This window comes from Malurus melanocephalus, unplaced genomic scaffold, assembly GCF_030028575.1.
Source record: "Malurus melanocephalus ecotype Western Australia unplaced genomic scaffold, MMel_1.1 scaffold_55, whole genome shotgun sequence".
NCBI lineage: Eukaryota > Metazoa > Chordata > Aves > Passeriformes > Maluridae > Malurus > Malurus melanocephalus.
The window spans coordinates 95,313-122,057 of NW_026623287.1; the positions used below are offsets into that span (position 1 = coordinate 95,313).

General features: G+C 50.7%; 1 protein-coding gene across 1 annotated transcript; it reads left to right on the forward strand.

The window, feature by feature from the left end:
* The first annotated feature begins 509 nt into the window (after positions 1–509).
* NOL6 (nucleolar protein 6) lies at positions 510–26,745 on the forward strand. The gene is made up of 26 exons (XM_057365591.1): positions 510–559; positions 655–867; positions 2,499–2,615; positions 2,869–3,048; positions 3,328–3,496; positions 4,194–4,328; positions 4,473–4,636; positions 4,840–4,960; positions 5,279–5,337; positions 5,475–5,576; positions 6,100–6,215; positions 6,605–6,782; positions 7,195–7,317; positions 7,473–7,621; positions 8,327–8,402; positions 10,270–10,410; positions 10,707–10,818; positions 11,035–11,189; positions 11,423–11,586; positions 12,022–12,174; positions 13,324–13,421; positions 14,289–14,413; positions 14,561–14,650; positions 16,678–16,875; positions 24,987–25,088; positions 26,190–26,745. The coding sequence occupies exons 1-26, from the start codon at positions 554–556 to the stop codon at positions 26,337–26,339; spliced, it is 3,396 nt and encodes a 1,131-aa protein (XP_057221574.1). The 5' UTR covers positions 510–553; the 3' UTR covers positions 26,340–26,745.

A 26,745-nucleotide genomic window follows, 5' to 3' on the forward strand; every position in this document is an offset into this window, starting at 1 on the left:
TCTGTAAGTTACATAAAGAAGATATTCCTCCCACTCCGGCAATCCGCACGCAGGATGCCACTGCCTGCCAGTGTCCGTCCTGCGGCAGCTGGCCGGGGGATGGTGGATCCCGCTGCCCGTTCCTCCTGGTCAGAAGGGTTTTCCTGGCTCCCGGTGCCCGTTCCTGGCGGCGGCGGCGCCTCAGGCTCTCAGGTTACGTCCAGGGTGTCCACCCCGAGTAATTAAGCACCACAAGCGGGCTCTGCGGAGCGCAGGAGGCCCCGTGCTCGCCCGCCTGGAGGCAAAAATACGTCACACTGCCCTGAGAGCCGCAGTTTTGGGGTGAAAGGCGGTGAATTCGGCAAGCCCCCGACCCACGCTGCCGGCAAGCATCGCCGCCATTGCTGCGGAAGCGGAGCGGCGCGGCGGGCACGCCTCCTGTGGGCGGGGCGTGCGCGGCGGGGCCAATGGGAAGCTCGGCTCTGTCGCGCGCGGCCAATAGGGAGCGGCGCTCGGSGGCCGGCGGGGCGCGCGGCGCCGCACGTGGTGACGGGGGCGCACGTGAGCGGCGGCCATGGCGGTGAGGGGCGGCGGGGCCGGGCTGCGRGCAGAGCYGAACYGAACCGAACCGAACCGAGCAGAGCCGAGCCATGCTGTGCTGTGTTCTCCCCACAGGGTTCTCCGGAGGCGGCGGAGGAGGCGGAGCAGGGCCCGGAGCTCCCCGCCGGGGGCGCGGCGCGGCGCGGGAAGAGGGCTGCCTCCACAGCCTCAGCCCCGCAGCCGGCCAAGCTGAGCCGCGCCGAGCTCTAYAAGCCGCCGACCAGCGAGGAGCTGAACCAGCTGAAGGAGACGGAGGATCTGTTCCACTCCAGCCTGCTGCGCCTGCAGGTCAGCCGTGGGGGAGAGCGGGGGGATCTGCACTCGGAGCTTCCCAGGAGCCGGGTTGGGAGCAGGCCCCTGAGCCTTCCTCATCTGGGCAGCGGCCGCTCCTCTGCCGCAGCTGGGCACACGCAGACCCGGAGAAGGCAGACTACACAGACTTCGCAGAATTTCCATTGTAACTCCTGTTAGCACCCCGTGCCAGGCTCTGTGTTTCTCTTACACCCTTACAACTGAACTCCCCCAGCACAAAACTGCAGTACCCTGGAGAGGTGACCATTGCATCCTTTGCTGTGATGGTTTATTGCTTACTGGGTGAGGAGGTAATGTGGTCAACTGTACCGGGCTGTTGTATTTAACCATCTTCAGGAYAGATGTTTTTTAATGTCCTGGGTTAGCAAGTGGTCTCTCTTAGGTGAAGATCAGCTGGTGAGTAATTAGATCGTAAAGTAATAGAACATCTTGGGGTGAAGGGGCCTTGAGATCATCTAGTTTTAACCTTGCCCAGGGACACTTTCCACTAGACAAGGTTTCTCAGAGCCCTAACCAGTCTGGCCTTGAAAGCTTCGAGGAATGGGGCATTTGTAGCTTCTTTGGGCAACTTGTTCTGGGTTCTCACCACCCTCAGAGGGAAGAATTTTGTCCTAATTTTTAATCTAAACCTACTATCTTTCAATTTAAAGGCATTGCTTTTTTRTCACTATATGCTCTCATGAAAGTCCCTCTCCAGCCCTTTTGTAGCCATTTTAGGTACTGGAAGGCCACAATAAGTCTCCCCAGAGCCTTCTTTTTTGCAAGCTGAACAGTCCCAATGCTTTCACCCTTTCCTCATTGGATTCTCCATCCCTCTGTTCATTGTGGTGTCYCTCCTCTGGACTGGCTCCAGCAGGTCCCTGTCCCTCCTGTGCAGGGTCCCCAGGGCTGGATGCTCCAGGTCGGTCTCAGCAGAGGGGCAGAATCCCCTCCCTCCCCTGCTGCCYACGGTGCTCTGGGTGCAGCCCAGGACACGTTTGGCTCTCTGGGCTGTGAGTGCCATGGCCGGGGCATGTCCAGCCTCTCACCCCCAGCACCCCCGAGTCCTTCAGGGCAGGGCTGCTCTCGATCTGTTCATCCCCTAACCCAGGTGCAACACCTTGCCCTTGATCTTGTTAGCCCTTATGAGATTCCCAAGGGCTCACTCCTCAAGCTTGTCCAGGTTCCCCTGGATGGSATTCTGCCCCTCAGGTGGTTCTAACATTGGTGATTTTTATGAGGAATAGCTTTGATCTCCTGGCTACTCGCTGGTGTCAGTGGCAGTATCTCTAGGGCCTGGTTAGTGGTGGAAGCCTGCCTGGTTATTTTCTGCAGCTAATTCTCTGTCATACAAACAGCCTTCSTGAGAGCTGTGCTTGTGTGAATTACATCAGAGTTTTTTCCTGGACCTTGGTTTGGATGGAGATGATTGAAATCTAGCACTCACAGAAAATGGCAGGAACTGATTGAACTTCCAGCTGCAGGCAGGGTTTGTGGAGAGTTCTTGGTATGTTCCCCAGCTCACCAGCTGCCCTTTGTATTGTTCTCATGGTTGGTGCTGGAGGACAAGGTGAAAGGAGCACTACCTGTGTTGCAGCTGCCTTTGAAGGTCCCTTTTTCCACTACAGATTGAAGAGCTTTTGAAGGAAGTGACATTGAAGGAGACAAAAAAGAAGAAGATTGATGCCTTCCTCCATGAAATTAACAGCCTGCTTAGCACCATCCCAGAGACCCCAGAAACTGAGGTATGTTTTAGGGTTATGGAAGAGGTGGCAAGACCCCTGTCCTGTATGGAGCAGACTCTGCTGTTGCTGTGCAAGCAGAGATGCCTCGTGGACTGTCTCCCTTTGGGGCTGAAAAAAGAATCCTTTGCATTTTCTTGGAAGGGGGACATTGTCTTTAAGCTCTGGGTGCAGCTGTGTGGGGAGCAGGGTCKGGTCCCTGCACATCTGCTGTTGTTGAGGCTTAGAGCATTCTGTGTGTCCTGTCTGCGCCCAGCTCACCGACCAGGCCTGGCTTTCCAAAGATGTGAAAGTCCCGTTCCTGCAAGTGCCATTCAGCGTGAAGGGAAGGTTCCACTTCGTGCCCCCAGCTGAGCTGAAGGTGGTGGGCAGTTATCTGCTGGGCACCTGTGTTAAGCCGGAGATCAATGTGGATGTTGCAGTGACCATGCCACGGGTGAGTCTGGCCATGCCACCTCAGACTTGCTTCTGAGAGAAGCTGAAGTCCAAGCACACCCTTGGCGGCATGACTCTGCTCTTGTCTCCTGCAGACCTGGAGCCTGCTGGTGAGCCAGCAGAAGTTCCTGACTGACTTGGAGCTCCTTGGGTCTGTRGCCATGTGGCTCAGATAGGGCTGCCTGTGGGGCCAGGGAGAGCTGTGGTTGATGGGGTGCCTTGGGTTGAACTGAGCTTGGCTGGTGGCTGAGGTGGCATTGCCCATTCCCTCTCTTCCCAGAAAATCTTCCAGGATAAAGATAACCTGAACCAACGCTACCACCGGAAGAGAGCTCTGTACCTGTCCCACATAGCCCAGCACTTGTCCAAGGAGAAGCTTTTTGGCAGTGTGAAGTTTGCCTACATGAACAGCAACCATCTGAAGCCCATCCTGCTCCTGAGGCCTCAAGGTGACACTTGAGCCTTGCTGTGCTGTGGGATGTGACTGGGTTCTGGTATTGAGTGGAAGGTGGTGGTCTCATTCCATTTAATGGCTCTTTGGAGAGGGATCCATTTGGAGCTGCTGTCATGATTGGTGATATATTTTGGGTGTTTCTCAGTTGTTTATCCCTTCACCCACGATCTAGTCCTCACAGCCTCTCCCGCTCCCAATCCTCCTCTGCAGCTTGGCTGGGCTCCCCAGCCTTGGCCTCACTGGCTGGCACATCCTGTRGTGCTTCCCTGCTCTCCCCAGTCCTGTGCCCCACCATCCTACTGCCTTCCCCATGAACCTGTGTGCAGTCTGGCTCTTYCGTGATGATATGATGTGGGGTGCATGGGCTGTTGAGTGCTGCTTGTTCCCCCAGCTCCCAGGAGATCGTGGGTTGGAATGTGGAACAGACGTGGCATGGCAAGGCCTGGGCAGGCAGGAGAGTGCTGTGGTACCAGGCTGATCAGAGTTGAGCAAGGATTGGGACATGAGCAGTGTGGCCTTAAGGTTATCATTGGCTCTGGGATGTGGTCAGTYTGCTCTGAGACGACTCCACTACTACAGAACTTTGCTATGAGGGAGCATTTTSCTTTGCCCATGCTGGGTATGCTCTGTGTTTTTCCAGTTTTATCTCTGACATCTCTTCCTCCTGCATATCTTCCTTCGGGTGCTTACAGGCAAGGATGAGAAGATGGTCACTGTGCGAATCCATGCTTGTCCAGAYTCGGGTCTCTTCAAACCCAGCCGCTTCTATCCCAGCAAGAACAATGTCCGGACTGCCTGGTTCATGGAGCAGAGCACGCTCAAAGAAGGTAGGGTCTTGGGCTGGGGAAGCACGAGCCTGGTTGTTTCATGCAGTGACTGCMTTCAGTGTCTGCAGGTGGCTTCACAGCAGCCCTTTTCTGTGGGCAGRAGGTTGGTAATTAGGTCCAACATGCTGTCATCTCCCCACACAGGAGCCACTGAGCCCCCGACCCCGCACTATAACAACTCCATCCTGTGTGACACAGTGATGCTCTCCCACCTGCATTGCTTGTCTAAYGCAGCCACGGACTTCCCAGGCATGAAGGATGGCCTGGCCCTCCTCAAAGTTTGGCTGAACCAGCGGCAGCTCAGCAAGGTATGTCCTATGCCAGTGTATGCTGTGGTTGCCTGGCTAACCTACCTTTGGCCTGCTCTCTTTCCTAGGGTGGAATGGTGGTGGTTTGGTCCTGGTGGGTTGGGTGGTGGCTTGTGGCTCTGCTTTGRGCTGTGTTCAGTTTCATGGAGGCCTCATCCTAACTTGTGGGTTTGAATGAGTTTGTGGTACCTCTGCTTTTACAGGGGTTGGGGGGCTTCAGCGGCTTCTTGGTCTCCATGCTTGTTGCCTACCTGCTGATGAAACGCAAGATCGTCAAGATGATGAGTGGGTACCAGGTGTTGAGGAGCACTCTGCAATTCCTGGGTGAGTTTCCTGGGCGCTGTCTGGACAGGGAGAGACCTCTGATACCTCTGCACAAAGCCTCAACACAGAGGGGGAAGAGGCAGAGAGGCCATCGTGGCTTTTATTTCTCTCATGCCAAGCCCCTGTGGGTGGGATGGACAGGAGGGGATGAGTCAGGAGAGCAGGCCTGGATAATGCAGCTTGCAGATGGGTGGGTAGGTGTTACCACAAGGTGTTACCACTGTTGATGTTGTGGGACCTTGATGGTATTGACATAGTACTGTGCCACTGTCAYCAGCGAGGGTGGTGTGTGACCTGTTCCTTCCTATCTGCCCACAGCCACCACTGACCTGAGTGTGACAGGGATCAGTCTAGCCAAGGATGCGGATCCTTCCCTGGTAAGCAGCCCTCTGGAGGGACTCATGCCTGTGTCTGGCTGTACTGCCACTGCTCCTGTTGCAGAGATGACACTGACGTTGGGGTGTGTTGGTGTCTGTTGGCGCTGCAGAGCTAAGGACCGTGTTTGCTTTTCCAGCCTGTCCTGGATGATTTCCACCAGGCATTTGAAGTGGTSTTTGTGGATCCCTCTGGACTGGTGAACCTCTGCGCTGATATGACTGCCAGCAAATACCACCAGGTACCAAGCASGTTGTGGTGGCTCCTTRAGGTGCTGTCTTAGGAGTGAGCTCRGATAGGCAGAGAGTTSTCTGATGTCTTCAAGGAGGATGCAGGACCAGGGGAGAGCATTTAGTGTTGCTTTTTAAGCTTTTAAAATTTCCAGCTCTGAAGTTTGGAAGTGAATTTGGAGTCTTGGCTGTAATGCTTTCATTACCTGTTTGCTTGAGTGATGTGGGAAAGTTGTTTCCCATTTTTATGCACCTTTGGGTGAAGCCAAGCAGTTTGTTCAGTAGGTGTAGCTGTTCTGAAGGAGAAAAAAAGCCCACCCAGATGTCCGGGATATCAAAAAGGGGCTGTCTGCACAGCTGCAAGAGCTGTTGGTGACTTCATGCTAAGGACAGAGACTGGGATCAGGCAGTGCTGCTGACTGTGGAATTGGGCTGGCCTTTTTGATGGAGAGCACTGGTGACCACTGCTGGAGGGATTTGCTTTCCTTCTCCCTTCCCGTTCATGCTCTTGCGCTGCCTTCCCTCCTTGCTTAGGTCCAATTTGAAGCCAAGCGCTCTATGGAGATTTTGGATGACCGGATGGTGGATGGCTTTCAAGTGCTGCTCATGACCCCRAAGCCCATGCTCAGAACCTTTGACCACATCTTCCAGTGAGTCTCGCTGTGCTGATGGGGTGATGCTGAGTGAGCCTGCTGGAAGAGGAGTGAGCTGCTTCTGGCTTTGGAGTGGGGTGGATTTGAACTCACTGGTGGGAGGTGGCCCTGCTAAGCTCTGAGATAGACACTGGTGCCTCCTTGCACTTGGCTCTTCTGCTTTTGCTGTCTAGATAGCCTCTCTGAGGAGGGGAGCAATGTTTAAACCTTGGAAACAGTGACTGTCACAAGAATCAGCATCGCCTGAGATGCCAGAGGGCATTATTGTAGCCCCATCCTCAGCCCAGAACTCTCAGCTTTCTGCTTTATCCATCCTCTAACATATCCCTCTCTCAGAAAAGATTTGGTGGCCAAGGTAGCTGACCAGTTTCTCTTCTTCTCTGTAGCCTGAAGCATGTTTCCAAGCTTCAGGGTACCTGCAAGAAGATGCAGCTGCTGAATGAGCTGATGGATCGGGGTGGGAACTACGTGGCCGCAGCCCTGCCTTTCGTTGTCTCACTCCTTGCACGTGGTCTGTCTGGAAGAGCACAACTCGTGGCTCACTCCTTGCCCCAGATCCCTGAGGTAATGCAGCTTGGCAGTSCTGCTGCATCCTTTGCAGCTCRTGGGGTCTCAAGTGTCTCTTGTAGCACTACAGAGCACAGGRAGGGCATCCTTGCTSTCTGGGRAAGGAAACAGKCTTGTCYCCTTTGTTGGGAMTACAGAACCTGAGAMMCTGCACTGGGGTGTGGGATGSAGCTGKRTAGCTTGATCTGGGCATGAGTCCTAGCCCAGTAATGGGAAAGGGTGAAGAAAACTTTTTTTTTTAAAATTTTACTTTTATTGGGGAGACCTATTAAATGAGGTTTTCCCTGTCTGTGCTTGTCTTGGCACCTGGGAGAACACAGCAGGAGGCTCTAACTTCTCAATGTCCCAGCAGCTGCTATTCCAGAATCCTCATCTCTCCTTGTGCTTTGTGTTCTCCGTTTTCCCACAGTGGCCAATTGATGCTGAGCCCCCAAAACATAAGGATGTYGGATCCCTGACATTTGGGCTCCTGTTTGTCCCTGAGTTTGCTGCCAGCACACTGGAGAAGGGTCCGCAGGCTGATCACCCCGAGGTGAGTAGAGCCCTGCTCATGTTGATTTAAGAGCAGAGCTGGTGCTGTTCTGTGGTTGCAGACAGCAGTGAGGCTGGCTGGTGATTCTGGGAGTATTTTGTCTGGCCCAGAAGTGACCTGTGTCCCTGGCCTGGCTTKGTCACTGTTTCCCACAGGCCCTGGAGTTCCGGACCTTCTGGGGAGAGAAGTCAGAGCTGCGTCGGTTCCAGGATGGCAGCATCTGTGAGGCCGTGGTGTGGGAGGCCAGCACTGTCTGCCAGAAGCGCCTCATTCCTGAGCAGATCATCAGGCACTTGCTGAAGCTGTAAGTTGTACTGASCATCATCTGTGTGTGGCTGCTGCTCCCCTGCCTTGCGTCCTGTCCCTGGTGACCCCATTGTCAGCTTCATGATTTGTGTGTTTTGTGGATGGTTTTGGATTTGTCAGGTCTGGARGTCATTTCAGTTGTCCTGATGTTGTGAGCTGGGTGGGGAGGGCAAGCACATGGTGCTGTGGCCTCTGCTGAAGATAGTGCTAAGGGCAAAGAAGCTGCACAGTCCTGCCTTTAGATACAGATGGGATGCTGAGACACTCGTTGTCAGAACTGGGAAAGAAACTGGACCTTGTAGGATGTTTTCATGAAATCCTCAGATCTTGTAGTGGCTTACAAGATGGGGTCTTCCCCATGGCATTGGAAAGCCTCTTTGTAGCAGGTTATACCATCTGCCAAAAGTGAGGTACTCTTGCACAGAATGGATGGGGTTGTCTGCACCTCTTTGTCCTGTGAAAAGGTTGCAGATTGGTTGCTTTGGCTTTGCATCCTGTGATGCTGCACAAGTTACTGGTGCATTTTGGGTGGATTACTTGGGCAAGGGAGGAATGCACAGATTGGTCTTTTCACCACAACTGTYCATTATTGAGGAATTTCTCCTCCTTGGGCGGCCCTTTGGTGGTGAGTGCAGCAGGCAATGTCAGGATGAGCAGGCTGGCACGTCGTAGCTCTAATGCTCTGTTGTCTTTTCCCATATAGCCATGCCGACATTCCTGAGTCCTCCATCTGCTACACAGGAGCCCTGCTGGAGTCTGTGATCACAACTGGGAAAGAGGTATGATTGTTCCCCTGATGGGGCTGGGACTTTGTCCAGGAAGAGCAGTGAGTAGAGGGCTGTAGGGAGATCATTTTAGTGGTCCTGAGACAGCTGTGTGGTTCCCAAGAAAATGTTGAAAAGATAAGGAAAATTCCTGCTCTTGGGCAGTTGGTGCTTTCCTTGGATCTGCCAACTCTTTAATGGCAGCTAAGASTTAACTGCTGAAATTGTCTTGCTTTAGCATCCCCCACACTTCATTTTCCCCTGCTATCATCCCAACATCTGTCCTCTTCTSTCTGCTTGTGCACTCTCTGTCCACRTGTCTGAGGATATACCACTGTCCCACAGTGCTCCTCTGGCTGCGCTTTTTGGGTACTGCATCCTTCAGGACATGGGCCAGGCAATTCTGTGCTGCCATCCCATAGATTCACCTAGGAAACCCAGAAAAAGGATCTTTCCTGGCATRCTGCAAAGTGCTAGATCATTCTCCAGCCGAATGCTCATCTGGAACAGAGAAACTCCACTTTCAGGCTGATAAGATGCACCTTGRAGGCTGGGAAATGTCTCCTCTCCCAACTTTTGCTTTCCAGCTTGTGAAATTAAAGCCTGGAGATGAGCCATGAGCACTTTGGCACACTTTGTTGGTCTTTTTGTACAACCAGCTCTTTACCTGGTTSTTCAATGGACGAGTAAATTGTTTCYTTTCCCCTTTTTAAGATCAAAGGAGCGCATATTTGATGGAAGGAATCTCCTGTGCCAGGGCCAGCTGTGGTCTGGGCAGAGCTGGGTGCCRTATTTGTGATGAGATGCTGATTTTCACAGCCTGTTGTGTGGTGAGGCAGGAACATCTATGTGCTGTGTCCCTTGGAGCTGGTGTTGGGTTAGCAGGGCTGATAAACCCCTGTCTGGCAGGGGATGCACATTCCTGGAGCCTGAGGGGTATTCAGGAGTCCCATTGTTCCCAGTGCTCAAGAGCAGGAATTTTCCTTATCTTTCCTACAAGGACAAAGATGCTGTTGTGTAGGAAGGTGGGTGCAGGGGTGTCTGCTCCTCCACTGTCTGCGTGCAGGCGGCTCGGGAGCCAGCAGTGCGAGGACGAGGAGGATGAAGGCAGAGGAAGGGTGCAGCCGCAGACCGGACAGGGTTTGTTATTCGTGGCACACCCTGAAGAGGGTGCTGCTGCTCCACCGTCGAGCCCAGGGTCGGAAAATTTCAGGCGGGTCAGCTCTTTGTGACTCTCAGCTGCCTCTGAGCTGAGTGGTTTGGTGTTACCAGTGTCCTCCCTGTTCCGTCTCCTCTGCTGTTAYTTGGGGTGATGGAAGCAGCAATTGCAGCACTGATTCTCCTTTTAGTGCTTCTCATCTGTCCTCCACAGGGCTCCTGTGATGCTCTGGATATTTTCTGTCTTTGGTTTTGCCATGCTCCATAGCTCTGTCTTACCTAAGGATGTAGTCAGTGGAGTTTTCTGTTAACTGCTGCCTTTGTTGGCATCGTGGCGACTGGTGGGGAGACAGTGGCAGGACTCTCACCGTGCCAGTGTGTAATCTCTTTATTCCAAGATCATTCTTGGCTTTGCTTTGCTACGGTGATTCTGGCAGTACAGCTCTGGGTGCTGCCATAGTGTCTTACAAAAGATAAAATTTTATTTGCCACTGAAAATGCAGCCTCTAGGATGCCTGTGGCTGCTGGGGGGGTCACAGACAGCCTTGCCCTTGTCTTTTCTCTCTCTCTTACCCCCCCATTTTGCTGAGTGCTCTTGCCATAAGSTGTTCTCTGGGGTGGCAGTGCTGGCTCCTCAGAGCTCAGCTGTGATGCCAGCCCATGTGGGAGGTGAGGTGAGTACAAGATCAGGAGAGGTGCATGAAGAGGCTCTCTCTGTCCACAGGCATCAGGGACAGGCGAGGAGGCCATGGTTGGTGTCGTCTGCTCCTAYGATGACCTGAGCCGCAAGCTTTGGAGCCTGAAGGAGCTGCCACTGACTGTGACGGCTGTGCAGGGTGTCCATCCAGCCCTCCGCTACACAGATGTGAGTGTTCTGGGGCATGGCCATGCATGGGGGTCTGCAGGGAGCTGGTGTGTGTCCCGGCGTGAGGGAGGACCGAGAGAATGAGTCACTGGCAGGTTTTGTGGCTCCTGAGAGCCCTTGGGGCAATGTGGTGCCYCTTCTTTGCTGTYCCATCCTTTGGGCTGGCTGTGCASAAGCTGGCCAAACCCTCTGTACTGGCGGGCTTTGCTGGTGTGGGAGGTTTGAGTGAGGGGATACACATTGCCACGGGGTTTCTGCTCCCTGTTCTCAGTGTCTGGGTGACTGTTCTCTTTCAGGTCTTTCCTCCCATTCCTATGAAGCCGATTTATTCCTTCTATAAGAGAAGCAAGCACTTGTTGTTTCCTTCGGAGGAGAAGCCGTGCCCGGCCTACGTAACCCCTTTGAAGAGTAAGTGGGAGAGCTGTGAGTGGGGGATGATGTGGTGCAGGGAAGTGGGGGCAAGCAGTGGTGCTGGCTCTGTTATTGCTGTGTTGGTGTGCTACAGGCAGGAGCAGAACGCTGGCTCCTCCTGCCCTCCTGCTGTAACCTGTAGTTCCAGACACCCTAACCAACCCTTATTTCTGTGTGGGACTCACTGGCCTCTTGCTCTCCCTTCTCCCCCAGTCATCTGCCACATGGAAGGCAGTGGCCAGTGGCCACAGGACAAAGAAGCCATCAAGCGCATCAAGGCCGCTTTCCACCTCCAGCTGGCTGAGCTCCTCCGGCAGCAGCACCATCTGGTTTGCAGACCTGCAGCCACCCACACTGATGTGTACAAGGTACTGGGGTCCTCAGTACTGGGGACTTCTCCAGGCCTGATCTTGCTGAGGGGGGGCGGTGCTGTGGCAGTGGTCTCACTGGACAAAACCAGTATTTGGATGGTGGGCCTAGGAGAGTGTGTTGAAACTGCACTGATGTCAGGATGCTGCTGTGGTATCCCTGAGGGGCAGGATAACACACGTGCTGTTTATATCACCACCGAGCCTGACTCWGCCTTGTGCTCCCATCTCAGGATGGCTACGTTTTCCGTCTCCAAGTGGCCTACCACCGGGAGCCCCTGATCTTGAAGGAAGTGGTCACCCCAGAAGGGATGCTGAAGTACCAGGAAACAGAGGAATCTCGGCAGCTGGAGCTGGAGACATTGCATCTGCCATATCTAACCAGCTCACTGCATGGGTGAGTGAGGCAGAAGGTGCCTGGGGGTCAGAACTTGGCATGTGGCTGGAAGCAAGCATGGAGTGCCCTTGGATGCTGAAGGGTGATTGGTAGGTAGAGGAGATTGCTGTGGGAAGTAGCACAGCCAACCTCAGGAGTGGCTCTTGGGAAGGTTTAAGGGGTGGATGTGGGTGTGGGTGGCACCAGTTGCCACCCTGAGGTTGCTGGGGTGGGGAGACAAGTACCAAAGAGCAGCATGGYTGGAGAGGAGCATGAAGCAGCATTTTCTCTTCTTCCTCCCAAAATCTCAGCACCTGCTGMAAGTCCCAGTGTTTCTGATGCTGCTTGCATGTTCCTTGCAGATTCTTGCCCCTCTCTCCTTTCTTTGCCAATGCCAAGAGGCTGCTGTGAGTCGTGGGATGTGTGGGCTGAGCAGTGGTGTCTCCCTTCTCACAGGCTCCAGCAGCAGCACCCTGTCTTCGGCAGCACTTCCCGGCTGGCCAAGCGCTGGATCAGYGCCCAGCTCCTGAGTGACAGCATCTCTGAGGAGTGTGTGGACCTTCTTGTGGCATTTCTCTTTCTCCACCCAGCCCCATTCACACCACCCAGGTGAGAATGAGGAGCCCAGGCTGGCCTGATGGGGATCTAGTGCCTTTTTTCTTACCTGGGATGGTGGAGGGGTACAGTGCTGCTCAAGCAGGAGGTGCTGGGAGGRTTCACAGCAGGGAGCATGAGGCCTCTGTGCTGCTAAAACACTGTCCACGTCCTGTTGAAAGCTGGCAGAGATAGAGACARCACTGCAGAGCTGTGGCTTTCCCTACCCTGTGTGCTGCAGGGAACGGGRAGAAGCAGGTAGGTCTGGGAGCAAGTGTCCTTGTGGCCTCTGGGTACTAGTGACACAACTGCAGGGTGTCTTGTGCCTTCAGGAGGACTGGTGAGGCCCCTTGTTCTGGGGGAGATGGCTGGGAGAAGCATGTGCTGTGGCCACCAGCATGCTGGGGCTCCTGGGTTCCCCAGGAAGGATGTCACGGGGSTGCTGGCAGCTCCAGCCTCCCTTCCTCCTGGAGAAGACTTGCAAGGGAAGGATGAGAGGTCCTGAATGGAGCAGTGTTTTGGTAAATAACTCCACAGAGCTAATTGCATGCTGGCCCCTGGAGGCAGATGTTGTGGGTCCCAGAGGAAGTGAAATGAAGTTAAAGGAAATGTTTTTGTTCTGTGTGGAGTCAAAAGGTTACTCTGCCTTGCACTTGGGGTRCAGTTTCCTTTCCCAAAGTTGCAGGAGTGACAGTTTAATGCCTAGAATGTTTTCCTGTCTCCTAAAATAACAGGAGCCCCATCTTCCCAGCTATCTGGCTTTGTGCACATGTTGTGTTACAGGGGAAGAGGGTCAGTGGGAACTTGGCTGGTGTTCAGACCAGCACCAGAGATGGAAGCAGCCCTCTCTCCACCTCGTCCTTACTCCAGACCCAGGAGTCTGGGTGGGAAAGCTGTAGGAGATAGTGCAGCTGAGGGGCAGTGTTTTACATTCTGCTGGTTTCTTGCTCCTGAAGAATGAGGAACAATWGGGAAAGACTTTCCCTGGGCATTTGGAGAAGTGTCTCAAACTTATTCTAGACATCCCTACTTCCCYTTACCACCACAGATCCTTCTTCTTKGGCTGCATGAGGGTTGGGTATTCATTAAGTCACCCCCAAGTGCAGCCCTTCTTGCTGTCAAGAGAGCAAATGCTGGTGTTGAACTGTTTTGTCCTGCCTGCAGCTCTCCACAGGTGGGGTTCCTGCGKTTCCTCAACTTGCTGGCAACCTTTGACTGGAAAAACAACCCTCTGATTGTCAACCTAAACACTGGCCTCACAGGTGAGCAGGCAGCAGGTAGGAGAGCTGCARCATGAGGGTCTTGAGCCCTCCTTTGTCAGTGCCTGGCTCCAGATATCTTGGATTCAGGGAGGCATCGTAGCTTCTGCTGGGGGAAGGAGATTTCCCACTCCCTTGCTCGTGTTCTGACACGTTTAACTTGCCTACAGGATGGATTTGGTTGTGCCGTGTTTTTTTTTCTTTTTCCTCTGTCTGCTTCTGAAGTGGTGGATCTCAGTGATGATACGCTTCTGCTTCTGGTCTTGTTGAAATCTTTGACAAGTGTGGGTGGTGTTGGATGTGGTGTTTTTGAAGCMCTCTGTTCCTGCCCTCTAGTGTTTTGTCTGTTGATTGTCTTTTGGATGCTGGAGCCACAAGATGGGATTGTCTTGGCTCTGCAAAGTCATGGGGTGGGGGARATAGTTACACCCAGCTTTTAAAGCTAATTTATAAAAAAAGGTAAAGGTGTTTGGGAGACAATGKTGTTTTGAAAGCTGGTATTTTCCAAAGCGCCCTCCAGCTTGTTTTAATGAGCTGAAGAGCTCTTTTTTCCCCATTTGAGGGGAAATAAAAGACAAAAGACAGTACACTCTTTGGATAATACAAACTGTCACTAGCTTATAATGTGAGTTTCTAGCTTGTGTCAGTCCCAGTATCTGCCATGCCTGAGCCCACCTGATTGGGTTTAGAGAAAAAGTCTATCTAAAGAGAGTGAGAAGCAAGCCCAAGGTGAAGGAGCTCTGGTTGCACATGGACGGTGGGAGAGGATAAATCCTGTTGTGCTGCCCTTTCCTGGCTGTGGTGGGGGTGAGGAGGTTGGAGGGCTGTGAATGGGGCAGAGCATCTCACCTGTCTGCTTTCCCTCTGCAGACTCTGACTGCACAGAAATCAAGAACAAGTTTGTAGCAGCTCGCTCTCGCCTCCCTGTCATGTTCCTGGCCACCCCCAAAGACCAGTGGAGCTCCTTGTGGACCCAGGAGCGACCCTCAGCACAGGTGAACTGAACCCTTTGTCCCCTTGTCTCTGGTGATTGTTGGCTTGAGACAGTGCTGGAGCCGGCTCTGACACCCCCATGAGGGAGCTGGGTCCCTGTTGCATCTGGGATTGCCAAATTTCACCCTCTGGCTTCCTTCCCTCCCCAGATCCTGCAGCGCCTTGTCGTGCTCGCCTYGGAGTCTCTCCGTGCCCTGGAGGAGCAGCTCATGGACCCTCTGAGTGAACAGGATGTGAAGGTAACTCCCTCRGGCACCAGCACAAGGTTTTTCAGGCTCTGGCCAAGCAGTCTGGACTTTGGTGGTGATCACTGGGATTTGTTAGGAGGTTCCAGGCTGTGGCCAGGTGGTTGCCATGGGATGCAGRGCAGCAAGGATGGGATGATGGAGCAGCCAGCTCTGCAGAGTAATTTGGGGTGACTAGGACAAGTTTATTCTGTGTTCTCTGGTTTTCCTGGGACAGGAAGGTAGCAAACCCACGATGTTCCTGTGTCAAGATGGTTATATGTCCACAACTGGATCAGGTGGTTCCTCTGGGAGACTCAATTTTGGATTTAGGATTTGTGCAAATCTGGCTTGTGTGCTCAGGTCTAACCAAGCTTAGGATGTTGGAGGTTTTGTCAGGACAGTTACCAGGCATTTCAGGAAGATGTTCTTTTGTTTTGAGTGGAGGAGTAAAGCCCTATGTAGTTTAACCCTCTTCAGTTTCTCAGTGACTTTATTTTTTAATTTAACTAAAACATCCATTACTGCAATGGACCTGAGAAATGCAGACATACTTATTTGCCCTTTGAAGGGAGACACGTGTTTTGAAGGGTGATTTGTTGRTGTACCAAATAGTGAACTGAGAGATACAAGCTTGAAGGACTAAATAAGCCAAGCAGTGGTTAGATGTGGCAGATTCGTATTAGGGAGAAAAAAGCCTCCAAAACAAAACCAAAACCAGACGACAGCATGTCCAGTGGAATTTTTTTCTGCCTACACAATATAAAAAGGACCCACTGACAGTGCATCCAGTTCTGCTGCATTTTGYACTGGAAGTACTGCAGGGGTGAGATGTGCTTGAGGCAGTGGCAGTATGTGTTACAGAACTGTGAAGAATGTGTCTGATGTGCTGCAGTCATAGTGTCAGCCCAAGGCTGAAATTCAAGAGGGGCATTGTGAACTCAGGGTGGTTAGCTTCTACAGCAAACTGTCACCTGGCCACAGCAGCCTCAGCTTCCTTGGCCACCTTCTGTGTCTCTTCCTCTTGGCCATTGCTCTGGGAACTTCTCTCATTGCCACAAAATCCCTCTGGTCCATGCCAGTGTCTTCCCAGGCCCAYGATAATCCTTAGGGATAAACATGGRATGCTGTTTYTGGGGCTGGTAATGTATTTATAAGCCGAGCTTGAGGCAGGGAGGAGGAAAAAGCCTTTCCAGTTGAGTCTGGAGCTGTCTCCTGCACRTGTGTCTGAGGGATTTTTTTTGTCTTTGCATTTGGGTCCCATGGGGATGTTCCTGCTCTCATGGAGATGCAGGCATGGGTTTGTAAGCTGTTTCTTTGCTCCCAGGGTGCACACAGAAAGCCATAGGCTTCGTGTGGGCTAGAGCTCGGACTGGCTCAATGCTGGTCACTGATGTTCTTCATGTGTGTTCTCCCCAGCCTAGCTGTAAACCAGCTCCAGGCAGTGGGTTTTCTACCAGTGCCAAGTTGAGCAGTGTCCCATGTCTGCTTATGTCTCTGCATCATTTTTTCCACGAAAATGTACACACAGTTTGGAGTTTTTTCTACTTTAATACGGCTGTATCCTCAGCTAGATCCTGCCTGTCCAAATATTTACGTGTCTGGGATTGCTCCCCTCCATTAATGGGGTTTTGCTCTCCCCCTCTGTCTGCTTGATGGAAGATGCTGTTACCCTCTGGGGAAATGGTGTTGGACAGATAGGACCATCCTGTTATTGCACAGCTCCCCAAGTCCCCTGGGTGTTGTTCAGCTCCTGTTGGCTTCTTGATTCCCCTCTTCATCCTGAGACTCTGCCACATGCASTGCAGTTACCTGTCTCAACTCTCCTCTTTGTCCATCTCTCAGCTTCCCACCCCACTAGCAATTACTGAGGTAGGCATCCTGGGGTGTGTGGCAAATTTATAGCATTTATCTCACAAAAATCGTCTTTGCTTTACTGCTGTCTGAGGAGAAGGGGATAAACCACAAACAAGGACTTGGGAAACCTCTCTTACCYTTCCTGCTCTCTTGTGTCCTGTGGCACCGTTTGTTTCTCCCTGCAGATGGTCTTCCGCCCTCCTTTGGACTTCTACGACGTCCTGATCCACCTGAATCCAAACCACATTCCTCGGCACCTGGARAGCGTGGACCGGCCGGTGAAATCGGTTTCCCGCGGCGTGGTGAAGAACAGCTCTGCTGGGAATATCCTCTTTCCTGTGGTGGATTATGACCCTGTGCAGCTGTACCTCCGGGAGCTGAGGGTGAGCACAGCCAGTTGGGGAGCTAGAGGAGTGCCTAARGGAAAGCTGCCTTCTGGCATTTGGATTGCCTGCCACTGCAGGAYGTGGTTGGTGACATCTTCGGATACTGGCATGGGATGGGCATTGTTTCTTCAGCAGAAATCTTGGTGAATACACCACCTCCTCCATGGAATTGGGGGTGCTGATGAGATGTGAGAGTGAGCTTGGATACAAACCACCAGCAGCTTTTGCTGAAGAACATTGTATTCAGCACCAAAGTATCTTWAAGCCATTTGTCTCCAGTCAGTTAACTCACTTTTCATGGCTTCTTGCACCAATTGGTGTGCGTAATGGGCTGTAACCACATGTGCTTTCTGGGGGGATGGACAGATATCCATGGCATGGTCCCAGTAGGAATTCTGCTGGTAGGCCAGTGATTGTATGAGCCAAACGGGATCAGTATTGGTCACAGGGTGATTACTCTGTGTCTGACTGCATGCATAACAACAGAGGAAGTTGGTTATGTGGGAATGCAGAGAGCATCAGTATCCAGAGTCATCGACCATGTTCTTTTTCACCATGAGGCCAAGCCAAAGGCTTGGCAAGCTGGGGAGGTTTGTAAGGTCCTGAATGACCCACTCATGATGGTCACTGGGTCCTGASAGCCAGTGTTTTGCAGATGTACAGGGCCTGCCACTTTGGCCCTTCCCAGCTTCAGATGTGATAGCAGGGTTAAGTGTTAGTGTTGGGTGTGCAGTGGCACTGTGATGCCCTCTTGTCAAAGCCTGTCTTGACTTTGAAATGCTTTCATTCCTTACTGACAGCAGTGCTGTGAGCAGTGTCAGAACAGTCAGCGTGGGAATCTAGTCTGGCTGTGGCAGGAAGGGGGCTGTGGGGGTCTCTGGCCTTGTTCCCGACTCAGGGCAGAGCCAGCTTTCACWTTAGAGCAGGCACACAGAGCCCAGTCCTGCTGAATATTATCTGTCTCCAGGGATGGGGATTTCCTACCTCCCTGTCCCAATGTTTGRCCATCCTTGACATAGTGGTGTCTGAGCTGAAACTCCAGTTCAGGCTAGAACAGTCTAGGCCTTTTCAGTCCAAGCTCCCCTTTCACCTTAAGCAGATAGCCCAGAAGATGGGCAAAGAAAACTTGCAAGGGTTTCTTTGAAGGTCTCCTCAACCTGACATAGCCCTGTGACCCCTCAAGCTGCATGTCAGCCACAGTGCACGATAACCTGTGCCYATGGGAATCTGCTGTGGCTTCAGTRGAGCTKCCAGRTCAGTTCTGTCACCCACAGCACRTTGGGACARTYTTGGATGGTGAGGAAATGGGAGACAGGGATGCRTGAATGGCCTCGTGAAACTGAGGAAGACGTTGAAGTTGTCACACAATTTCCCTGCAAAAAGCAGTGCTTTAGCTGCAAGGACATTTGGGAGAGGAGGTGCCCAGTGCACTCCTCCCTTGGAGAAGGAAGGTGGACCTGGAGATTTACAGAAATGTTGTAGAGAGACTGGAGGGGGTTTCTTGGGGCAAGAAAGGGGAGAAGCATCCTTCACAAGTGTTCTAAAAGGGAGCAGGACACAGTTTTGGAACTGTTTCCTCTTTCCTTCCTGGTCTCTGGGTCTGAGGAGTTTTATTAAGACCAGCCTCTTGTTTTTAAATGGTAAATATTTCATCTGCTGCCATGAAACCTTAGCCAAGAGGCATAGATGTGAGTAGGAAATGGAGTTTTTTTTAAGCCTGAAATACTTCTCCCACTGCTGAAAGTTGGTTCTAGAGGTGAACAGAGCCTTTAGAAGCTGCCAAGGTGCTGGAGATGGGGGCAGAGCCCCTCTGTCTCTGAAGGGATCAGGGCTAAGCAACCCTTGTGGAAACCAGATGAAGATGACTGCTTGCTTGAAGAGGAACTGGAGGATGCTGGATGAGCTGATTGGGAGAGCTGGCTCTTTGGGGAGGCTGCTTRCAGCAGGTCTGTAGATTAGAGGCAGTCAGTCAGGAAACTCATCAGGATTTATAGGACATTTTTATACGTCTTGACAAGCTGATGTCAGTAAATGGGTCTGAAAGTGAAAGATAGAGATTTTCCTGGAAAGCAGCTTTCATTTATCATYAGGGAATTACAATTTACTTGGTCCAGTCAGTAATGACATCCAAATTGCCTGAATTTTTACTGCTTTTTACTATCTGTTTTTCTAATACAGGAAAAGATTTGGAATAGGGTTTGATCAGGTTGCAAATTACAGCTACTCCTAAATCAACACTGCTAACATCCAATTGAAGAAACTTGGAGACAAGCAAAGGTCACGTTGCCTTGTTAGAAGTAGTGTTGATTCTCTTGGTGAACCCTTGTTCTTTGACCTGAGAATATTTAAGAAGGAACAGATCAGGAGCTGAAGAAGGAGCTGAAAGCAGAGAGGCTGAAATCTGCCTCTGCATCCCTGTCTGGGAGGCTTTTCTTTGTCTTGAAGGTTCTTAGATATGGTTTGATCCCTAGGAGGTGTCTTGCAGTATCAGTTCAGTCGTCATTCATAGCATCCAGATCAGTAGCAGGCAGACCTGAAGGGGCTGATGAATATCTGCTTCTCTAAATAAACAGGTGTTTCTCCTGGAAAAATCACAGAGGTGATTCTGCATGTGATCTCAGAGAACTGGGCTGCATCCAGTCAGGATGGAAGGCCTTAAAAGCTGATTTTTCACTATAAGACCACTGCAAGGTGGTGGTGCTGAGCTGTYAGTAAATGCAGCTCCGTCCATCAGAAATCTGGCTTCATGTCTCAGTGTACTAATGTTGGTGCTTGAAAGCTAGAGCTTTTCATTGACTTTGGCTTTGCTTGGCAGCTTCTACAGCACCTCTTTATTTTTCCTTCCCTGTCACTTGTTGCTKTAAGCAGTGTTCAGCTCCTCCTTGTCCTGTGGGTTGGGAACCCTGGGGGTGATCCAAACCCAGCAAGAAGTTGGTGCCAGAAAGGAGCATGGGGACRGCAGTGAATCCTTAAGAGAAATCTTGGATGAGAAGGCATTTTGTATGCAGAAGTGACTGGCTTTGATTCAGAGTAGTTTGCTCTCTTAACAGCACAAACCACAGAATTAAGCAACAGGGCTGTAGCCATGCCTGACAGTGCAGCCATGGTGGGTTTGTAGCGACAAAGGGAGACATCTGCCACACAGATGCTGTGGGATTTTCTGTTCTTCTGTTGGCASAAAAGAAACATCTGCCCTTTACTAYGATTTCCACATGCAAAAGGAATTCAAATGCCTTGGTGTTTTGAGTTGAGAGGGGCAGGGAGTAGCTTCTTCTCAGTGTTTGGATCACTAATTAGGAGATCCACTCTTTTCCTGACAGCCTSTTTGCCCCTGTTGTTCTAAAGTCAAAGGGGTTAGCAAGGCAGAGGTGCTCAGGAGCTGAAGGGTTGCTGTGTGCCTTCTTCAGGGTGCTTAATCAGAGCAGAAAATGAAAGAAGAGGTGTTGAGTCCTGACTGCTTTGATTTTCCTGCTTCAAGGAGATGTGCTGCAGGAACTGGCCTGATGGAGTTGCTCTGGTGCCTGGGAGGCTCTGGGTAGAGATGAAAGGCTGGCTGTGGGATTCAGGCAGCAATTTCTTCAATTCCAGGACAGATCTGATAGAAAATGCTTGTTCTGTGAGTCTGTTCAGATCAGAAGGCTTTGCAAACAGATGCTTTTGAGGGAAAGCAGGTGCCAGACATCCCACAGAGAGGGCTTCCCTGGAGCTTCAGCCCATCAACAGCCTCCCTGCCACTTACAGTCCATAGCACCTTGTTAAGCAAAACCAGGGGATTCTTGGTGGAGATTCTCCAGCAAAGATACATTTCAATGTCTCAGGTGAGGCTCCCGTTGGGTCTCCACCGTGACTGCTGGTCTGTGTTGTGGTGGCTGTGGAGCTGCAGAAGCCCACAATGTTTGCTGGGGTGTGACGTGAGAAGGCTTAGTCAGTGCAGCTTTTGCTCCAGAATGKCTTGGCTGTTCTCTGGACTCAAGAGACCATCTGGGGAGCACAGGGCTTGTGGCCATGCCTGTCTGCCTGCATTCCGGAGCTCACAGCACCCAGAGGCTCTGYTCACCTCCCAGAGTTGTTCACTCATGGTGGGGGTAAATTGGGTGACACTGCCATGTCCATCTGCCTGTCTGTCATGGCTGTTAAGAGACTTCCCTTTTCTTACTGGGTCTTCGGTCTTAACAAATCACTGATGGGATGAGCTGTCGATCACTGAGATTTAGCTTTCTTGAGCTGCACATGCCTGAGGAAGAGCTTGTGGCAGAGGAGCTGCCCGTCTTGTGAGATATTTTCTGTGTGAATGAGCAGGAAAATGTTTCCTTCTTTACTGTAAACATAYTTCCCTCTAAAGCAATGTTTTGCATTTCTTGCACCTTGAGGCAAGACCTGTCAGGAAGACTTGGAGCCCTTTACTTTCTTCCTCCCTTGGTTTAAGAATGTGTATCTTGCTACTGCATGTTAAGAAGGAATTAATGATAGTAAAAATTCTTAGTCTCTGAATGTATATAAGCAGTGATTATGTGATATAGATGGAATTGGTGAAATCTTTCCAGGTCAGTCTGCCCCCTTCCTGTTTTGACTGACAGGGCTGCCTCCTCCCCACCAGGTACACAGGGATAAACGGAAAAAACCTCTGTGGGCTCTCATAGCATGTAGGAAACCTGTCTGAATCTGTGTCCTTGGGATGGCAGAGGTGGTAGGAAATCACCTGCTCTGAGAGCTGCAGAACAGCCATGACACCCTCAGCATAATGCCCAGGGCTGGGGGTGGATGCACTGAGGCTCAGAGAGGCACCACCCTGTGCTCCTGGGCTGAGCTGACAGGGGCCTTGTGGCTGCATTTCTTCTGTCATGGTGATGCCTTCCCAGAGGCCCTGTAGGATTTGTCCTGTAGGAAGTTACAGAAGACTTGTCTCAATGGGTTGGTGGATTGGCACGTTTGCTGATGCAGGAGAGGGACACGAGTTCTTTCCTTACCACACTTTGCTGCTGYCCCAAATGCCCAGGACAAGGATGTGCACATGGCACTCAGGGCTAGAAAGGTTTGGATAGTTTGAAATACATTTTGTGAACGGAATCCCAAACATCACACCCAGGTTTTCTTTCTCTTTTAAAAGAAATACATAGAAGTAGCCCCAGCCTGGGGTTGCTTGGGCAATGCTTGCTCCTTGCTTGCTCTGTTGGGTCATGGGGGAAGCTCTGTCTGTGTCTCATGATTGAGACCATCAGGACAACTCACTGTAGGATGATGGAGACCTCAAAATGTTAACCACAAATGTAGCTGTTTTTTGGAAGTAAGAGCTTTAATAGGGTTTTACACTGGTGGATTCTTTGCTAAGAGCACTTGAAATGCTCTGAACGCTGTGCAAATGTTTATTGATACATTTGCCTTCTGAGCTGCTGTTAAACCAGAAAAAGCTACTGTAGGACACATTTTTCTATGGGGAGTTCTCCCTAAAAGGGTCTTCCAGCAACYGTGATGCAATGAGCTTAATCTCTTGGTAGGAGCGTTAAAAAAAAGGGTGGATAAAAGGTGAGATGAAAAAAAACCCTATCCCTAAACAACAATGTAGCTACTTAACAAGCTGCAATCTTGATACTTAACAATGTAGATATTTAGCAACAAATAGATACTTAACTAAATTACATTGCAAAATCCATGCTTCAAATGGAGCTGCTTGATCTGGTAATCCCATTTTAGATCAGAGTATTGTTTTACTCACTGCATTTCTYCACCCTTTTCATTCCTGTAACCCACATGGTTCTTCACAGAGCTTGTTCTAATCCTTTTCTAGGTGTCATTTACACCTTCCCTGGACAATGAAGCTTCTCCAAATTGAAACTCTGAGCCTGTAGGTCTCTGTGAGATGGGAACCAGCTGTAGGTTTTGCTGAAGGCAGGAATTTCCCAGGGCCTTAAGAGCTGAATTGCAACCAAAGATAGAGCCCCTTGAGAAGAGAATAAACACACTCTGTGCCTTTTTTCCCTTTTCTCTGAAACTTTTCCTGGAAGAAGGTGTTTGCAGGCTCAGACAGGTCCAGTGACACTGGGCAGAGAACATRGGACGTGAAAAGGAGGGTGAATTGTTTGCTTTTACTCCCCAAGCCTCTGAACAAACAGAAGTGCAGTGACTAATACACCAGACCCTTTTAATGCTGCAAGATTAATTTCTCAATAATTCCTTTTTAATTTCTCAAGAATTCCCTTTAAATTTCCTAGGAAATGGATGGGCATCTCCACAGCATAGTAGGCCAGCTTGAACACTGTCACATGGGTGATGCTGGGAGCAGGAAAAATACTGGGATTTTGAATTGGATGCCATCCTTTTAACATCTGCCATCTGCTCCCTGCTGTCTGGAAAAAAAAGGGTGCTGGATATCAGGCCAAACAGTGGTTTTATTGGGAAATTAGCTGAGCCTGGGAGGGTTTCTTTACTGCAAATGCTTCTGGCTTCTGTCCAGCGAGATGYATCTGTGAAAAATACTGTTCTCATAAGGAGCATCGCGTGGCACTGAAGACCTCGCCCTGCTGAGGAGCTGGGCTTTTTCAGGTTCTCACATGYTCTGCTCCCCTTTGGTTCAGAAAGCTGCACGTTGGCGGTCAGCGTGCCCTGAGCTTTATTGCCCTTCCTTGAGCTTTCCCTCCCTTCTGCTATTTGCCCTTTGGCTAAAGGAGGAGTCTCCCCTGTTGACTGGGCTCTGAGCATAACCCGTTGCTCTCAGCATAGAAATGCCAGGGTGGATTGCCTCTTTCTSAATGTATTTTTAGACAGTGGTTTTTCTAGCCAGTTTGGTGAAATAATGCCTTGACCAGGCTTGCCCCTGTGCGAGCCCATGGAGTGAGATGAGTTGGCAGTTTTTGGGATCTTCCCATCTTGATAACCTAATTTTGTTGCCCTTTGTGAGGGCAGCAACAGTCCAAACTCAAATGTGTCTCYGAAGATTGCAGACAGCACCACCCCTCCTTGCTTATCAGGTCTGTATTCTTGAAATGCCACCTCACCTGTTGGGACCACTGATAACACCAACCCAGTCTACCTTTTCTGTTTTCTTACTGCAATCCTGGTATGTCCATATGAGATCCCATCCAAGCTTGCCTTTGATGCTGATTTTTTTTTTTTAATGCACATCCTCATGAAGACCTCATAATACGATGATGCCAGCAGAGAGGTCTCTTTGTAAAAGAGGGAAACTAAAGGGTTGGAAGAGAAGGCTGAAAAGGGGGCAGAAGGTTTGTGTTCTGTGCAATAATTTGTTCCAAGGCTGATGAAACTTTGTGCAGAAACTTGTGCTGTACTGATGCTGGGAACTGTTTGCTCAGTCTGGTAAACATGTCTTGTTGCCTGATGTTAATCTCCACCAAGATAAATAAGTATCAGGCAGCAGCTGTTTGGCTGTCTTGGTCAGCTTCTTTTGGGGTGCACATCTCTTGGTGTCAGCATGTTGGGTGATGAGCTGTAGGGCCAGAGTTTTGGGTTCAGGAAGTTTGTTGCACACAGCATTGTTTCCTTCTGCTGTGATGCTCACCTCCTGCTTCCTTGCAGCCCTGGGAATTCAGCTTGTGTGGGTTTGGGGGAAGCCAGACCGTTGGGCTTTAGTCATCCCTTTGTGCAACATCTCTCCTTGATCTCCACAGTGCAGCACCACCAAAGGCGATGCCCACTGAGGCCGCTGCTGAAACACAGGGGTTGAGGAGGACACAYTCTTTCTGTGCCTCCTTTGAGCTTTCTGTCTCTTAGAACCCCACAGAGCATTGTGTTACTTAAAATTTCTGCTCCTCTGTTTCCTTTTTGGACACTGYGCTCACACCTCATGTGGGGTTTGTTCCGAGGGAAGAAGGCACTTTGATACCTTGGTTGTACAGATTGCAGAGTTTGAGATGCTGGCCTCTGGTTTGGGRTTTGTCTTTGGTGCCATGGAATGTACTGTGGCAGGACTGCCTGCTGTGTAGGGCCTGTCTGTGTCTCATGCACTGTGAAATCTTGGACATGGTGGCTGGACACTGCAGCAGCTCAGCTTGTTAGTGCCAAGTCAGCTGATGGAGGAGACCCCAGTGAGGGACACTCTGGGTTGTCACTGAGGGGTCACTGTCTTTAACCTGTGTTTGTTTTCTGCCCAGGATGCCTTYGATGATCTCGCTTTGTTCTTCTATGACAAGCACGGTGGGGAAGTGATTGCAGTTTTGTGGAAACCTGTGAGCTTTCAGCCTCAGCCTTTTAAGGTGAGTTTTGTCTCTCCTTTAAGATTCCTGTTACCTTTGTACCCTGAAAGCTTGAAGGGCTTTTTTTTTTTTTCTCTTTCCCTGCATGGTAGTTGCTTTGTCCAGCTCTCATCCAGCCTCAAAGCCCTTGGAGAAATGGAGATCATCATTCTGCTGCTTCTTAGAAAGGGTGAAACCAAGACAGGGCTGTGGCCATAGTGCCTTCAGTCATCAGCAGATCTGAGAAGGGAAATAGATTATGCTATTTCTTGTGGCTTTGGGATCTTACCCAGAAATAACCAACCCCAAGAAGCCAGGATGGCAAGTCCAGAGTACCCATGTCCCGTCGATGCACGGAGCTCTTTTCYAGCTGCACTGTGTGGGTTGGCAAACCCTAGAGGGTGGTTAAGCCAGGTGTGAGGCACTCTGGAGTGATTCATGCTGCTTTCTATGAAGGAACGACGCAAAGAAACCGGTTACTCATGGCTCGGAGCTGGCAGCCCAGGCTCTTCTGCTGTCAGTCTCTGGGTGATTTATCTCCCCTCTCTTCACGGCCAGAGGGCATTGGCCACTCTGCCTGGCTGTCGTTGTGAAACCCAATTAATCACAGTGGTGAAACAGAGGAGGAGATGCTTGCGTTGGAGCTGAGTCTGGCTGGATTAAATGAGAGGGTTTTGTTTTTGCCACTGTTGGAGCCAAGGATGTCTTCCCACCTGAAGTCTTGGCACCCACTGAAGAGCGGAGCAGAAGCAGCTCTTACTCAGCCTTGTGCTGTAATCCCTTTTGCATACCCCTTGTGCCCTGCTTACACAGGCTTTGCCAGGTGTCTGCTCACTTGCCACTCCACCGTGCCCCTGGCCATTACTTTTCATCCTCACTTCCTTGCAGTTTTTGGACTGTGGCTCCAGGGTAAGCCCTAAAAGAGGCTGGAAGGGTCACTCTTGCACTTTGTTAGCTCTAATAATGAGCACTGATGGTGTTGAGAAGTGAAACTTAGGGAATTGCAGTGGTGATGCAGGGTTTGGATGTAACAAGGCAGGAGAGGAATTTACTTCTAACTGGGGCTGGCAGTGGCTGCAGTGCAGCTCTGAGTAGGTGCTCCATATTTTTTGTGTCTTGCAGGTCTCCAGCATGAAGGGAAGGAAGGTGACAACTCTGAACAATGAGCTGGTCTGTGTTCCCAATGTGGAGGCAATTCTGGAGGATTTCGAGATTTTGGGAGAAGGCCTGGTCAAAAGTGTAGAAGCTCGTACAGAGAAATGGACTATCTGAAACCACTGAGAGGTGTCTGAGTAGTCCATCCTGAAGCGGTTTATTCATTTTGGGGATATTCCTTTTTATAAATCAGTCCTGCAAAACCCTTTTAGCTTTCTAAATCCCAGAACTGTATGTTTTACTCTATTTATCTTTATATAGTTAATTCAGAAAAGCAATGGCACCTGTTATTTTCTTTCAAGAATACAAATGGCTTTTTATTTTGAGGAAAATATAAAGATACGATAAAGTTTTTGAAAGTGTCCCTGTTTCTCAATCATTGTAGGAATTGGAACTGTGTTCACATGAAATGTCAAGGTGTGAAAAATATGGCTGAGGTGTGCAATGGGAAGGGAGTTTCCTGGTTTGGTAGGGAGTCTATACCAGAAGCTGCTGTTGTAGGGATTAGCAAAATAAAAAAAAA